The sequence below is a fragment of the Budorcas taxicolor genome, chromosome 23 (assembly GCF_023091745.1).
Source record: "Budorcas taxicolor isolate Tak-1 chromosome 23, Takin1.1, whole genome shotgun sequence".
NCBI classification, from domain to species: domain Eukaryota; kingdom Metazoa; phylum Chordata; class Mammalia; order Artiodactyla; family Bovidae; genus Budorcas; species Budorcas taxicolor.
This window is the reverse complement of record NC_068932.1, coordinates 16036545-16053999: the sequence shown is the minus strand read 5'-3', so window position 1 is coordinate 16053999 and position 17455 is coordinate 16036545. Positions and strand designations below refer to the sequence as shown.

The window sequence follows — 17455 nt, the reverse complement described above, 5'->3', positions numbered from 1 at the left end:
TCTCCACTGCATCTAAATTCATATCCTTCTTGCTCTGATGCTACACTGGAATTGTCCATCAGACATGCTAGACTTCTAGAAATTCCCTCTCATGTGTGGATATCTGCCAAGGTCACCACTCTCCATGTTTCTACCCTGATGGCAGGAAGGGGTAATGGGGCAATTTCACCAACCCCTTTGCATCTTCAGCCCTTACTGAGATCTGTCTGTCCATTTTCAGGTGCACAGGTGGCCCCATTTCTCCCACTGAAGCATTTTACTCATGGATAAATCTCTAATTGTTATTGTTCAGCTGTTCAGTGTTGTCCGACTCTTTTGAACCCACGGACTGCATCATGCCAGTCCACTATCTCCTGGAGTTGCTAAAATTCATGAGCATTGAGTTGGTGATACTATCTAACCATCTCTTCTTCTGCTGCCACCTTCTCATTTTGCACTCAGTCTTTCATAGTATCAGGGTCTTTTCCAATGACTCAACTCTTCACATCAGGTGGCCAAAGTATTGGAGCTTCAGCTTCAGCATCAGTCCTTCCCCTGAACATTCAGGGTTGATTTCCTTTAGAACTGACTGGTATGACCTGTTTGCTGTCCAAGGGATTCTCAAGAGTCTTCTCTAGCACTACAGTTTGAAAGCATCGATTTTTCAGTGCTCAGCCTTCTTTATGGCCCAATCTCACATCTATACATGACTACTGGAAAAACCATATTTTTGATTATAGGGACCTTGGGGCTTCTCAGGTGGTGCTAGTGGTAAAGAACCCACCTGCCAGTGCAGGAGACATAAAAGATGCAGGTTCGATCTCTGGGTCAGGAAGGTCCCCTGGAGTAGGACATGGCAATCTACTCCAGTATTCTTGCCTGGAGAATCCCATGGACACAGGAGCCTGGCGAGCTAGAGTCCACAGGGTCTCACAGAGTTTGACACGACTGAAATGACTTAGCACACATACATGCACAAATGGACTTTTGCTGGAAAAGATCTCTAATTGGTTGTTGTTAAAGAGGGAAGAGAAAGGAGGAACATTTTAAGTTACCATGCAGCTGACATCTCTCACCTTCTCAATTTTTTTATTACTTACACTTTTTTATTACTTCTTTTTGATGGTTTCCCTAGAGTTCTCAATATACAATTAATTCAGGTCCATTTTTAAATAATGCAGTACTATTTCATATGAAGCACAAGTACCTTGTAACAAAGTGTATCTAAGGTCTCTCTCCCCTTACTAATAGCATTGTATCTCACTTTCCATAAAATATACTCACAAAGTACATTGCTGCTATATTTTGAAAATTGGGAAAGGAATGTGTCAAGGCTGTACATTGTCACCCTGCTTATTTAACGTCTCTGCTGAGGACATCATATGAAATACCAAACTGGATGAAATCACAAGCTGGAATCAAGATTGCTGTAGAAATATCAATAGCCTCAGATACACAAATGATACTTCTCTAATGGCAGAAAGTAAAGAAAAACTAAAGAGTCTCTAGATGATGGTGAAAGAGGAGAGTGAAGAGACTGGCTTAAAATTCAACATTCAAAGAACTAAGATCATAGCATCCAATCCAATCATTTCATGGCAAATAGAGGGGGGGAAGTGGAAACAGTGGCAGATAATATTTTCTTGGTCTCCAAAGTTAATGTGGATGGTGACTCAAGTCATAAAATTAAAAGATGCTTGCTCCTTGGAAGGAAAGCTATGACAAACCTAGACAACATATTAAAAAGGCAGAGACATCACCTCTCTAAAAAGGTCTGTCTAGTCAAAGCTATGGCTTTTCCCGTAGTCATGTATGGATTTGAGAGTTGGACCATAAAGAAGTGTGAGCGCCGAAGAATTGATTCTTTCAAACTGTGATGCTGGAGAAGAGTCTCTTGGACTGCAAGGAGGTCAGACCAGTCAATTCCAAAGAAATCAACCGTGAATATTCATGGGAAGTACTGATCCTCCAACACTTTGGCCACCAGATGGGAAAAGCCAACTCATTGGAATAAACCCCTGATACTGGGAAGCTTGAGGTCAGGAGGAGAAGTGGGCGACAGAGGATGAGGTGCTTGGATGGCATCATTGATTCAATGGACACCAGTTTGTTCAAACTCCAGGAGATAGTGAAGGATAGCAAAGCCTGGCATGCTATAGTCCATAGGGTTGCAACTGGTTATACGAGACTTGGCAACTGAACAACAATGAACAACTAGTTTGCCTCTCACACTAATAGAACCACAGCAGTTTATTCTGAATAAAATAAGCTCAGTCATGCTCCTTTAGCAACTATTTCACTCCTTGAGTAAGGAGTGCCTTGCTCTGTACCTCCGTCTTCCTGCTAAGGTTTCTGAAAGGCTCTTCTTTATATGGAATGAAAGAATGACAAATAATTGGAAATCTGAGATCAGCTTATCTGATCTTTAATTTTTCAAGTGAACAATGTATGTCTTAGTGAGTTTGCTGCTGCTGCTGCTGCTGCTAAGTCGCTTCAGTCGTGTCCGACTCTGTGCGACCCCATAGACATCAGGCTCCCCCGGCCCTGGGATTCTCCAGGCAAGAACACTGGAGTGGGTTGCCACTTCCTTCTCCAATGCATGAAAGTGAACAGTGAAAGTGAAGTCGCTCAGTCGTGTCTGACTCTTAGCGACCCCATGGACTGCAGCCTACCAGGCTCCTCCATCCATGGGATTTTCCAGGCAAGAGTACTAGAGTGGGGTGCCATTGCCTTCTCTGCTTAGTGAGTTTAACTATCACCAATTCATCAGTACAAGGCCTTATCTGAGAATTCAGCATTTTTGACTCTCAGTTTAGCAATATCACACATCTAATGGAATTCCTATTGATGTCCAAATGACCATGAGTGCATCAGCATTAAACCCTCCACAACCAAAGAGGAATGCACCTTGTCTTGGCAAGAGTTGTAGAATGGAGCTATCCTAAAACTATTTTTGTATATTTTTCTTTAAAATAATAAGTTATTTTTGAAGAAGTTCTAGGTTCACACAAAACTGGGCAACATGTATTCAATTCCCACATATTTCATCCTATACCCACAAAGCCCCTCCTATCAATAACCCTCACCAGTGTGGTGCATTTGTTTCAATGAACCAACTCTGACACATCAATATCAACCAAAGTCCATGGTTTACTAAAGTTTAACCCCTTATGTCATACATTCTATTATGGTCGCTGTTTAGTTGCTAAGTCACATCCAAGTCTACAGCCTTGAGACTGTAGGTCACCAGGCTCTTCTGTTCATGTTATTTTTCAGGCAAGAATACTGGAGTGGGTTGCCATTTCCTTCTCCAGTGGATAGTCCCCACCTGAGGATCCAACCCATTTCTCTTGCATTGCAGTCAGCTTTTTACCACTGAAAGCCCACACAATATATTCTTGTTGCTTACATATTTTATTTGTACTAGTTTATATCTCTTAACCCCAACCAACAAATTATCCATGCCCACTTCCCTGTCCCCTTTGAAAACCACTAGTTTGTTTAATATGTCTGTGAGTCTGTTTCAGCTTTGCATACACATTCATTTGTTAAATACCACTTTTCTCCCATCCATTCGCTGATGGACATTGAGGATTTTCCACATCTGTCTAGAGTGAATAATGCCAGCTTGAACATGGGTGTGTAATATCTCCTTAGCATCATGATTTTACTTCTTTTACTAAATAGTCCAAAATGGGATTGCTAGGTCATGTGGTAATTTCATTCTTAGTTTTTTTTATTTACCTCTCTTCTGTTTTCCATAGAAGCTGCACCATTTTGTCTTTTCACCAATGGTATACAAGGATTTCAATTTCTTCAAATCCTTGCCAACACTTTTTTTCTTTCTTATAATATTTAGCCTAACAGATGTAAGGAGCTATCTCATTGTGGTTTTGATTTGCATTCTCTGAAGATTACGGATGTTGAACACTTTTTCATACACCTGCTTGCCATTCTTGTTTTTCTTTAGAGGTATGGCCCTTCTAGCCTTTTGCCCACATTTAAATTGGGGTAACAAGTTTTCTAACTTTTACTATTGAGTTTTAAGAGTTTCTATATGTTTTGGGGATTAACCTCTTATCAGATATGACTTGCAGATATTTTTCTCCTGTTCTGTATGTTGTCTTTTAACCTTTTGACTGTTTTTGCTTTCTGTGTAGATTTTTGTTTTTATTGTCCCACTTGTTTAAGATTGCTTTTGCTGCCTGTGTCATAAGCATGAAATCATTGTCAGAATCAGTGTCATGGATATCATACCCTATGTTATCGTCTAAAGTTTTACAGTTTCAGGTCTTATATTTAGTCTTTAATTTATTTTTAGTTGACTTTTCTCTCTGGTGTAAAATAAGGGTCCAATTTTATTCTTTTGCACGAGTACCTATTTTTCCAGCATTATTCGTAGAAGAGCCTGTTTTTCCCCACTGGGGAAACTACTTTACAATATTGTATTGGTTTTGCCATACATCAACATGTATCCACCACAGGTACACACGTGTTCCCCATCCTGAACTTCCCTCCCTCTTCCCTCCCAGTACCATCCCTCTGGGTGGTCTCAGTGCACCAGCCCCAAGCATCCAGTATCATGCATTGAGCCTGGACTGGCGACTCATTTCACATATGATAATATACATGTTGCAATGCCATTCTTCCAAATTATCCCACCCTCCCCCTCTCCCACAGAGTCCAAAAGATCGTTCTATACATCTGTGTCTCTTTTGCTGTCTCGCATACAGGGTTATCGTTACCATTTTTCTAAATACAATATATATGCATTAGTATACTTTATTGGTGTTTTTCATTCTGGCTTACTTCACTCTGTATAATAGGCTCCAGTTTCATCCACCTCATTTGAACTGATTCAAATGTATTCTTTTTAATGGCTGAGTAATACTCCATTGTGTATATGTACCACTGCTTTCTTATCCATTCATCTGCTGATGGACATCTAGGTTGCTTCCATGTCCTGGCTATTATAAACAGTGCTATGATGAACATTGGGGTACGCGTGTCTCTTTCAATTCTGGTTTCCTCGGTGTGTATGCCCAGCAGTGGGATAGCTGGGTCGGGTCATAAGGCAGTTTTATTTCCAGTTTTTTAAGGAATCTCCACACTGTTCTCCATAGTGGCTGTACTAGTTTGCATTCCCACCAACAGTGTAAGAGGGTTCCCTTTTCTTCACACCCTCTCCAGCATTTATTGCTTGTAGACTTTTGGATCACAGCCATTCTGACTGGTGTGAAATGGGGTACCTCATTGTGGTCTTGATTTGCATTTCTCTGATAATGAGCGATGTTGAGCATCTTTTCATGTGTTTGTTAGCCATCTGTATGTCTTCTCTGGAGAAATGTCTATTTAGTTCTTTGGCCCATTTTTTGATTGGGTCGTTTATTTTTCTGGAATTGAGCTGCAGGAATTGCTTGTATATTTTCGAGATTAGTTGTTTGTCAGTTGCTTCATTTGCTATTATTTTCTCCCATTCTGAAGGCTGTCTTTTCGCCTTGCTTAGAGTTTCCTTTGTTGTGCAGAAGCTTTCAATTTTAATTGGATCCCATTTGTTTATTTTTGCTTTTATTTCCAGTATTCTGGGAGGTGGGTCATAGAGGATCCTGCTGTGATGTATGTCGGAGAGTGTTTTGCCTATGTTCTCCTCTAGGAGTTTTATACTTTCTGGTCTTACATTTAGATCTTTAATCCATTTTGAGTTTATTTTTGTGTATGGTGTTAGAAAGTGTTTCATTTATTAGTTCTTAACAGGATTTTACCATGGAATCTTTATGGTTTTCTTCATATAAGAGCATGTCATCTGTGAACAGATAATATTAGCTCTTCCTTCTGATTTGAATGCCTTTTACTTCTTTTTCTAATTTCTGTAACCATGATTTCTAATATGATGTCAGGTATCAGTGGTGAGAGTGGACATCCTTCCTTGCTCCAGAGCTTAGAGAAAGAGCTTTCAGCTTTTTGAAATCTATGATTCTAAGTACTGGTCTTCATATGGACTTATTATTCCTAGTCTGTTGAGTTTTTTTGTAACGAAAGCTTGTTGAATGCTGTCAAATGCTTTACTACATCTGTTGAGAAAAATCATGTGATTTTTATTCTTTGCTGTGGCAATGTAGTATATCACACTGAATTTTGTATGTTGTAGCAGTCCTTCATGACAGGGATAAATCCTGAATAGCTATGATGTATAGTCCTTCTAATATGCTATTGAACTTGTGAGACTCTGTCCTTGTCTTTCCTTCTGGTTTTGATGTAGCTGAATTCACACTCACTAAGAGAACATAAATCTTTCTACTGGTTTCCAGGTTGTTTTTTTTTACAAAAAGAATTTGTTCATGTTGCTTTGAATCAATATGGCCACAGGGGAAAGTGTAGTTTAGCACTTCCTATAATGTCACATTACAGATGTTATTTCTTGTGTTCATTTTGTCAGACTGTGTACTTAAGAAATTGACCCGTTTCAATTAAGTCATCAAATTGGTGGACACAGAGCCATTCAGAATACTCTTTGCTTATCTTTTTTATGTCCATGGCATTAAAGAGATGACTTCCCATTTCAATGATAACTTCTGTAATTTCTGTCTTATAGCTTTTTTGAGGATTCAGTTCAGTTCATTTCAGTTCAGTCACTCATTCAGGTCTGACTCTTTGCAACCCCACGGACTGCAGCACACCAGGCTTCCCTGTCCATCACCAACTGCCTGAACCTACTCAAACTCATGTTCATCATGTTTTTGAGGGTAATCTAGCTACAGATATATCAATTCTATTCAAATTTTCAAAGAACTAGCATTGGTTTCTTTGATTCTATCTAGTCATTTCCTTAATACAATCTCATTGATTTCTATTCTGATTTTCAATTGTAGTTTTCCTGGCTTACTTTGACTTTGAGCTTCCCTTGTGGCATGGCAGTAAAGAATCTGCCTGCCAAAGTAGGATATCAGGGTTCAATCCCTGGGTGGGGAAGAACCCCTGGAGAAGGAAATGGCAACTCACTCCAGTATTCCTGGCTGAGATATCCCATGGACAGAGGCGCCTGGGCCACAGTCCATGGAATTGCAAAGAGTTGAACATCACTGGGCAACTAAACAACACTCAGTGATCTCCATAATCCCTACAGGATGAAGATGCTCCTGAAAACAATTTCTTTCACTTTCAAGTCCAAACCTCAAGTAACTCATGGTAACATGCAGCCAAGGGAGCTTTTCTACTCTCATTCCCTCTGTCTTTCTCTGTGCATATGAGGACCATGTGACATCTTTGCCTCTTTTTTCTTTCCTCTCTTATCTGCAATATGCACAAAAGAAGGAAAGCTTCATAATGGCTTATCAAGATATGTGTTTTATTAGAAACAGGCATAGCAGAAATAGTTCTGCATTGTACAGAGAGTAATCTTGTTTTATTTGGCTAGAGTATACAGTCCTATGCATGTAGAACTATTCAACATCAGATAATTATGTGCATTATCTGGAACCCAATACAGATGTTACAGAGTATGAAGAACAGCAGATACATTTCTGCAGTGAAATTGCACAATGAATGAAGAGAGATCAGAGCAGGCACTCTCAGGAAAGTTGAGGGGAAGCAGGTGAACAATGCTGCAGATGAGAGGGAGTTGAAGACAACATCACTGAAGAAGCCAGATGATCTAACATTCCTCACATAGGAGTTAAAAAAAGCTGGTAAAACGGTGGCAAAGAAACTAACCCTTTGACAACTGGGGTGATGTCGAGGTCCTTTGGGTCAACCACAGATTTCAAGGCAAATTTTTGTAAAATTGTGGTCAAGAATAAAAACAGCTCCACGTGGGCCAGGCCCTTTCCCAAACAAATACGTTTTCCTGAAAATAACAAACACAGAGAGTACATATTCCTTGAACTCTGTCTTTCTGGCTGTTGCTGCTGCTGCTGCTAAGTCGCTTCAGTCGTGTCTGACTCTGTGCGACCCCATAGACGGCAGCCCACCAGGCCCCCCCCCCCCCCCCATCCCTGGGATTCTCTAGGCAAGAATATTGGAGTGGGTTGCCATTTCCTTCTCCAATGCATGAAAGTGAAAAGTCAAAGTGAAGTCTCTCAGTCGTGTCCGACTCTTAGCGACCCCATGGACTGTAGCCTACCAGGCTCCTTCGTCCATGGGATTTTCCAGGCAAGAGTACTGGAGTGGGGAGATTATTTACTAGCCATTTGATGAATGTTTGAATGGATGGATGGAAAGCAGGATGACTAGGGAGACTGATGGACAAAAGGTGGACACATATGCTATCCACCTGACATCTTACCATAGCAAATAAAATATCACTCTTTCAACAAATATTTACTGACTATTCCAAACACTTTATTAAATTATTCACATATTATAACCACAATTTCATATTTTCAAGTTTCTATCAATCTTTTTCTAGAAAGTCACATATACTGGCTACATTTTCTGATCCTAATTTAGTAGTCCCACATGTTTCTTTCCATTCTTCACAGCGTCTGTTCTCTGCACTAAGTATACCTACTCTTTATCAACCTCCAACACACCTTGAGGTTTTATAACACACAGTTCTTTTTGGCTAAGATATGGTTCTCTTACATTTTCAGTTTCCAGCTCAAGTTTTATTTCTAAGTTTGAAATAACTGGGTCACCTCTCCAAAGCTCCAGTAATCTAGCCCAATAATGACGATGTCTCATGGGGAGGGAAAATGTGTGGGCATTGGGATTGCTGTCCCTCATCATGGAGAAAGCATTTCTACCAGCCCCATAGGATTACTATGTAACTCCCAACTGATCCTTAGAAGGTATCTTGTCCTCTAAAGGACTGAGGGGAAAAAAATTATTACCTGTAGAGAAAGCCAAGAAATAGTCACTCTTTCTAAAGTTGCCACTCTCATCCAGGAAGTGGCCAGGATCAAATACCTCAGGGTTGGGGAATTCTTTGTCATCATGTAGCACAGAAGTCAGTGATGTTAATATATTTGTGCCCTGGAAAGAACAGATGAAGATAAACAAAACTATGGAGAAGTCAGGAAGCTAGAAGAAATGCTGCAAATCGTTTAGTCCATTCTAAGGATTAATAATAAGGAATCCTAAGTCCAAAGAAAGGCAGTGGTATTTTGATGCAGACATAACATGTAAAAACAAGGATAACTTTAAGACTAGTGGCAGTGATGCTGCTAAAGTGAACTTCAACAGCATCTGAAAACCTCGGTATCTGGGTCCTAGGGTGTCAGACCTTATGAATCCAATCTGCTAATCACCATATTTGGATACTAGTGTCTGTTCCCACCAGATACTTTATCATTTCAATTTTCACTCATCTCATATTTGGATTATGGTTTAAAATTGAAGCCTCTGTTGAACTAGAAAGTTCTGGAGTTACCTGTTCACAGTGTTTTTATAAATGGATATATGATTTTCTGTGATAATAAGTATGGTAACAAATATTAGTGTTTACCATTGCCATGTAGACAATTTGTACTTATTTAAAAATTTATGGTAGGGCTTCTCTGGTAGCTCATTGGTAAAGAATCCACTTGCCAATGCAGGAGACACAGGTTCAATCCCTGTCCAAGAAGATCCCACATGCTGTGGAGCAGATAAGCCAAGGCACCAAACTACTGAACCTGTGCTCTAGAACCTGGGAACCACAACTATTGAGCCAAATCGCCACAACTGGTGAAGCCCTTGTGCCCTAGAGCACATGCTCCACAATAGAACTCATGCAAAATGGGAAGCCCATGCACTGCAATGAAGATGAACCCCCACTTGCCACAACTCGAGTAAAGCCCATGTGTAGCAACAAAGACCCAGCACAGCCAAAAATAAATAAATAAATAAATAAATAAAAATTATTTAACAAAAATACAGTAGATGTCATCACAGATTAATCCTAGATTTGAAACACAGGAAGAATGATAAAACTAGAAAAATCATTTCATATCAATCAGGTTAGTATCATCAGTTTAAACAAGTTTTGCTAGCAAAGCTAAAACTGTTGGGTAAATGATTAAGAAACACGATACTCTCAAAGCCCTAATGTACCATGCAATAGATTTTGGTGTATTAAATGTAAAAAAAAGGGCCTCTGCTCTGGAGCAATCTGGCAAATACCACTTTATCATGTGAACAGCACTGCATAACAAATAATAATGGAATAAGTGATAGTATGGACTCTTACCTCATTTATGAAGGAAAAAAAAATAGAAAGGTTATTCTAAGAAAATTGGGATATTTTAAGTATAGCCAGTGTATTAGATAATATCATTGTTTCAGTGATAACACCTGTGTACACATGCTATTATTCCTCTGTATACAATAATCACTGTTATTGAGGCATGCATTCTGAAGTAAGGAGGCTTTGATGGATGGTTGGATATGGATACATAAGTCGTTATTAATGGAAGAAATTTTCACATATTACAATATAGTAAAATCATTCTGGCTTATCAATGATTTAACCTGAATTCTGCATTAACTAAAACAACCTGGTATGGTCTACCAAATATATGCTGTCCGTGCTCCGGCTCAGTCACGTCCAACACTTTTTGTCCCCGGACTGTAGCCTACCAGGCTCCTGTGGCAGGGTTTTCCAGGCAAGAATACTGGAGTGGGCTGCCATTTCCTTCTCCAGGGGGAGCTTTCTGACCCAGAGATTGAACTGGTTTTCCTGCATCTCCTGTACTGGTAAGAGGATTATTTTACCACTAGGCCACCAGGCAAACTTTGCTAATTTGATTAAAAAAGAAAAAACTAACAAAAGGTCCATAAAACATCATTCCCAATAGTGGCATGTTAATCTCAACTCTCCTTCAGATCAGAAATAAATAAAGGAGGATACAAAGATATTAACCCAGATAGCAGGATAATATATATAGAAATTGCAATTAACTAGAGAGAAATTTTGAGAAATGATTTTAAATTTAGCAAGTTTGCTATATATAAGGTCATAAAAATGATAAAATAAGTTATATTTTGATATTACATACAAAAATGGAAAAGGCATTTTAATAATTTATAACTACAATAACCACCTTGGGGAAACTATCCCCAAAATATTCAAGCCAATGCTTGGAATAAATTATTGAAAAACACTACAGAAAGTCCTTTAAAGCAGGGAGACTATATCATGTTCATATCATGATATTCAGTCTTTCTAAATTGATCTAAAATGTCACCATTCTAAAAGAAAATCCCTGCAGAGTATTTTGGTAAATGGACAAATTGATACTAACATTCAGTTGGAAATGTGGACAGCTATGGTTAGACAAACAATATAGAAGAAAGAAAAAATGTGGAAGTCTTGCACTGCTACCTGTCGAAATCTGTTACAAAGCTTTACAGGTTAAACTGGAAACAACACACAACCCATCAAGCCACCACACACAAGACTATTTTTTCTCTCACCTTGTGTTCATCAAGGGTTGCACCCATACTCTGTAAATAGGAACTACGAAACCAATGAGGTCAGTATAAGAGAAACCAGTCTTACCTTGGGGATGAGGTAGTTTCTGAATTTAATGTCATGGGTCACTGCATGGGGAAGACTGATGGGGATCAGATCAATGTATCGCTGGATCTCATGGATCACAGCATCCGTGTAGGGCATGTGGCTCCTGTCCTGCATGCAGGGGCTCCGGTGTCTGCCAATGACTCGGTCAATCTCTTCCTGGACCTTAGCTGATAAGAGACAAGTAAGAAGGATGGAGAAAGAGGAAAATGCACACCCATAATTCCATACCAATTCAGGGATACATGAGACATTATGAAGGTGTCCCAACAGCATTATGGACTTCCCTAGTGGTTCAGATGTTAAGGAATCTGCCTGCAATGTAGGAGACATGGGTCCTATCCCTGGTTTGGGAAGATGCCATGGAGCAGGAAATGGGCTACTCACTCTAGCATTCCTTCCTGGAAAATCCTATGGACAGAGGAGCATGGTGGGCTACAGCCCATGGGGTTGCAAAGAGACACAACTGAATGACTAACACTTTCTTTCACTTTCAACATCATTATACACGTAAACTACAAGACCAGAAACGAACCTAAACATAGAGAGGGTACAGGCACATATAAGTCTCTTACAAGCCAGCTTAAGATACATCTATACATATCTCTATATTAGCATACATGATAAAACAAAGACAAGTGGTGGAATGTTTCAAATATAAACAGAATGCAAAGTCAAAAAATTACATTGGCAGACGAATGGATAAGAAAGTTGTTGTGCATATACACAATGGAGTATTAATCAGCCATTAAAAAGAACACATTTGAATCAGTTCTAATGAGGTGGATGAAACTGGAGCCTATTATTCAGAGTGAAGTAAGTCAGAAAGAAAAACACCAATACAGTATATTAACGCATATACATGGAATTTAGAAAGATGGTAATGACAACCCTGTATGCAAGACAGCAAAAGAGACACAGATATAAAGAACAGATTTTGGACTCTGGGGGAAGGTGAGGGTGGGAAGATTTGAGAGAATAGCATTGAAACATGTATATTACTATATGTGAAATAGATCACCAGTCCAAGTTTGGAGCATGAAACAGGGCACTCAAAGCCGGTGCAGTGGGACAATCCAGAGGGATGGATTGGGGAGGGAGGTGGGTGGGGGGTTTGCGATGTGGGACATATGTACGACTGTGGCTGATTCATGTCATTGTATGGCAAAAACCACCACAATATTGTAAAGTAATAAGCCTCCATTTAAAATAAATTAATTTAAAAATATTGTCCTTCAAAAAACAAACAAGAATAAAATATCAATTTTATATCAAAATAATACAGGTTAAAATTTAACTTATATGTGTTTTATTGTATTTGTGTATTTTGCGTGAATAGTTTACAATGGTAATCACTTTATCCTCCTGTTGCCAAATGCCACCACCTTGAGCATTTTAGCAGTTTCTTCTGAAATTCATGTCCTATTTCTAAATAATGACTCTTTGTTTCTATTTTTAGCTTGCAAATTGTAAAACAATAATCTGATATCCTGGCATGAGAGTTGAGAATTTACATCTCCATCCCCCACTCATACAATTTCACACACTCACACACACAAACACACACACAAATCCCCTTAGTCTATTTCCCAAATATATTTACATCACAATTTTTGGCTGTTAGAGTATTCACTCTAACAGCATTCTGACTAAATAAACATTGCTTCCTGGTAAGACAATTATGATTATGTTCCTTTTTGGTACTTTCTTGGACCTAACCATATTATTTTAGTTCAATTCAAACAATTTTGTATCTTGATTTAGGATTATTTTCTAACATGGAAGCAGATGTTTCAAACTCCTAATAATAATTTACTTATTATGCAGAAACCACAGATACTCTATCACCTCTCTTTTGCTCTTGGTGTCTTCCCTCACATCTGCTTTATCCATCTAATCCATTTAGATGTGGATATTTGCCAGGCTTGCTATGTAGCAATAGCCCTGACACTTTCACTCTCCTTCATGAGCTTTTCAAATCCCTGGAGCCCATGACTTCCTCGACATGACTCAGGCATCTGGATGAGAAAGGGAAAAGAGTGGATAAAAACTGTGACAAGCATACAAGACAGAAAACACCCTTTAAAAATTAATGCTCGGTTTGATAGTTACTCTTGAATTCTGATGCTGTTGTGAACTCTAATATCTGTTATCTGCTACATCTCTCAGAAAGTTTTTGTGATTTGCTCTTTCATCCTGGTGTTCTGAAATTTCATGACCCTGTGTCTTGGGAAGGATGTTTTTATTTCATTCACTCTGTGAGACATGTTAAAATAATTTTCTGTCTAGGTGGCAAAACTTGGAGGTCTTTTCTCCAGAGCGCTCACTCTCTGGAGTTTTTCTCTGGCAGCTGAATTTCAAGAAGCAGAATGGAGAAAGGAACTAAGAATCTTTGAAATCAAGATGTGGATTCTTCCCTAATCTTTCCTCTACGCTGTGACCTCACTCTTTTCCCCTGTCTCTGCCAAGCGTCCTGAGTGTAGGGCCTCTTAGATTCCATTTCTCTAGATAGTAAACCTCTCTCATCCTATTGGAGAATCAAAGTTACCTGATAAAAGGAGTTATCAAAGACTCATGGCTGGGAGAGCTACTTTTATCAGCCTTTGTCTCCCTCCATCTTTTTTGAAACTAGGTACTTCTAAATTCAGAAACTTAAGGACTAAAAGAACATAAATGACTTCTCCTCATTTGATGATACCACTCTCATGGTTGAAAGTGAGGAGGAGCTGAAGAACCTCTTGATGAGGGTGAAAGGGGAGAGTGATAACGTCAGCTTAAAACTCAACCTTCAAAAAACTAAGATCATGGAATCTAGCCCCATCACTTCATGGCAAATAGAAGGGGAAAAAGTGAAAGTAGTGACAGATTTTATTTTCTTAGGCTCCAAAATCACTGCAGATGGTGACTACAGCCATGAAATTAAAGACACTTGCTTCTTGGAAAGAAAACTATGACAAACCAAATGACATCACATTGCTGACAAAATTCTATATAGTCAAAGGTATGTCCTTTCCAGCAGTCACGTATGGATGTGAGAGTTGGACCATAAAGAAGGCTGAACACTGAAGAATTGACGGTTTTGAATTGTGGTGCTGGAGAAGACTCTTGAGAGTCCAGGGGACTCTACAAGGAGATAAAACCAGTTAATCTTAAAGGAAATCAACCCTGAATATTAAAAGGAAGGACTGATGCTGAAGCTGAAGCTGAAGCTTCAATACTCTGGCTACCTGATGCGAAGAGCCAACTCATTGGAAAAGACCCTGATGCTGGGAAAGATTGAGGCCAAACGGAGAGAGGAGCAGCAGAAGATGGGATGGGTAGATAGCATCACGGACTCGATGGATATGAATTTGAACAAACTCTGGGAGATACTGAAGGACAGGGTAGCCTGACATGCTGCGGTCCATGGAGTTGCAAAGAGCTGGACACAAGCCGGTGATTGAACAACTACTCCATCCTCTCTGCTGTCTTCATTGTCACCCCTCAATATGCTCTCTGTGTTTCAGACATTTGTTGAATATTTGTTGGCTGCTCCTTGACCTCCTCTTCTCCAACTTTAAAAGGCTAATTCTTTTATGATATAATCATTTCAGGGCTATTCTGACACTAATCAAGGTAATGTATGTTTCTAAACCATGATGCATAACCATAAGCCTTTAAAAATTAATTTCCAACAAAAAGTTCTTGTGAAAGATAAAATTCTCGACTCCTCAAAATGCATTTTTTAGCAATAACCACTTTTCTGAAAAGGAACAAATGGACTAGTACAATTCCTTTACATAAATATCTTAAGCCAATTTATTGTCAGTCTAACTCTTTAGAGAGCCTCTTAGACTGTGGAAATTATATCAGGCAGCTTCATTAAAGTTCTATGATTTCTAGTTATGCTTCAATAAGGAGCATTTCCATTTTCCCAACACTGGCTTTATTTTTTTGTTTTGTTTTGTTTTTATTTTTGGCAACCCTCCACAGCACATAGGATCTTGGCTTTCCAAACTAGGATTGAACTGAGTAGTCCTCAGACACTGGTGTTTGGAACATCGCATTTTCAGAATGAAGGTACATCACAGTTACATTTCCATAATAATATAACCAATATGCAGCTCCAGGTCAGTTGATGCTGGCCATGCCTGCTACACATGACCTCCCATGAAATTCAGATGCTGCTGTGTTGATGTTCTTACCATTCACAGAGTCTTCACTTCTCTTAGTCGTCTTCTCATATTATGTAAAGATGTCACATTACTATCCTTTCATTAAATTTGAAAACAATGAAGCTGCTCAGAGACTTAAATAGTCTCCTGAGGGAAACAAGGTGGAATACATTCAAGCATCTTTCTCTCATCTCTTCTGAAATCACCCTGCCCACCATGTTATCATACCTGTGACCTCAGGGTGTTTCAGCAGGAGGAGGAGCCCATATCTCAGTGTGGTGCTTGTCGTCTCTGTCCCAGCTATAAACAAATCCAATATAGTGTTTGCCAAGTTTTCAACACTATACACTAGTTCTTGATTGTGCTTTTCCTAGAAATAATTTAATTAAAAAGTTACAAAGTACACAAAAAAGGAAGACGCATGGACCACTAACAGCTAAAAAACCAAGCTGACACAAATCATTCCTGAGGCGGTCCAGACATGGACTTACTAAATAGAAACTTTTAGATATATGCCTTAAATATGCTTAAAAATTGATGAAAATCATCAGGAACTAAAGAAAATTTGAAAAGTATGTGAACAAGTACAGAATAATGAGGAAGTTTCTATAAAAAATAAACCAAACAGAATTTTGGAGCTGAAAAACGCAGTACCTGAAAATTTTTAAATTTACCAAAAAGTTTGAATAGTAGACAATGGGAAACTCAAGACAGAAATAGCAAGCCTGAAGAAAGAATAAAAATTTGCAGTGTGATTATCAGAAAGAAAAAAGAATAAAGAAAAATTAATAGATACTAAAGGACCCATGGAACTCAATCAATTGTACTAACATCCACTTTATAGAGTCCCAGAAGAGAGATCGGGAAGGAATAAGTATTTGAAATAAGAATGACTGAAAACTTCCAAAATTTTGCAAAGTACATGAATCTGTAAATCCAAAAAGCTAAACAAACTCCAAGAAGGATAAAACCAAACAGACTCACAGTAAGGCATATTTTAATAAAACTGTCAAAAGCCAAAGCAAAGGAGAGAATGTTCAAAGCATCAAGAGAATAATAACTTGTCATATACAAAGGATCATCAATATGATAACACTTCATTTTTTCCACAGAAACTGTAGAGGCCAAAAATCAGTGGAAAGATATATTTAAAATCTTGAAGGTAATTATGTCCACCAAGACTTTTGTATGTGGCAAAACTATCCCTCCATAAAATAGGAGATATAAGACACCCTAAAATAAAGGCTAAAGGGTTCCTGGTTAACAAAATCAAAGATAGAAGATGATAATTCAAAGCCAGATTGATAAAATTCCTTGTTAAAAATAAGCATGTAGGCAAATAGAAAAGCAAAAACCACTATCATTGTTGTTCAGTCACCAAGTCGTTTCCAACTCTTTGGGACTCCAAGGACTGCAGTACGCCAGGCTTCCCTCTCTGTCACCATCTTCTGGAATTTGCACAAGTTTATGTGTACTAAATCAGTGATATCATTTATCCTCTGAGATGATTCATCCTCCAATCATCTTATCCTCTGTGACCCTTTTTTCCTTCTGCCCTCACTATTTCCCAGCATCAGGGTCTTTTTCAATGAGATGGCCAAAGTACTGGAGCTTTGGGTTCATCATCAGTCCTTCCGATGAATATTCAGAGTTGATTTCCTTTAAGATTGACTAGCTTGATCTCCTTGCTATCCAAAAAGCTCTCAAGAGCCTTCTCCAGCACCACAGTTAGAAAGCATCAATTCTTCAGCACTCTGCCTTCTTTATTGTCCATCTGTCATGTCCATACATGACTACTGGAAAAATCATAGCCTTGACTACATGGCAA

At 38.8% G+C, this 17455-nt stretch overlaps 1 protein-coding gene across 1 annotated transcript in view; it reads right to left on the bottom strand.

Moving 5' to 3' along the window:
• Positions 1 to 7640: 7640 nt before the first annotated feature.
• The window catches only part of LOC128067750 (cytochrome P450 2C19-like), a 28808-nt gene continuing 18993 nt past the window's right edge, over positions 7641 to 17455 (bottom strand). The window contains exons 6-9 of the mRNA XM_052660808.1: positions 15856 to 15997; positions 11456 to 11643; positions 8808 to 8949; positions 7641 to 7822 (exon numbers count right to left, since the gene is read on the bottom strand). Coding sequence (XP_052516768.1) covers positions 7641 to 7822; positions 8808 to 8949; positions 11456 to 11643; positions 15856 to 15997 — 654 coding nt within the window. The remainder of the gene's footprint in view (positions 7823 to 8807; positions 8950 to 11455; positions 11644 to 15855; positions 15998 to 17455) is intronic.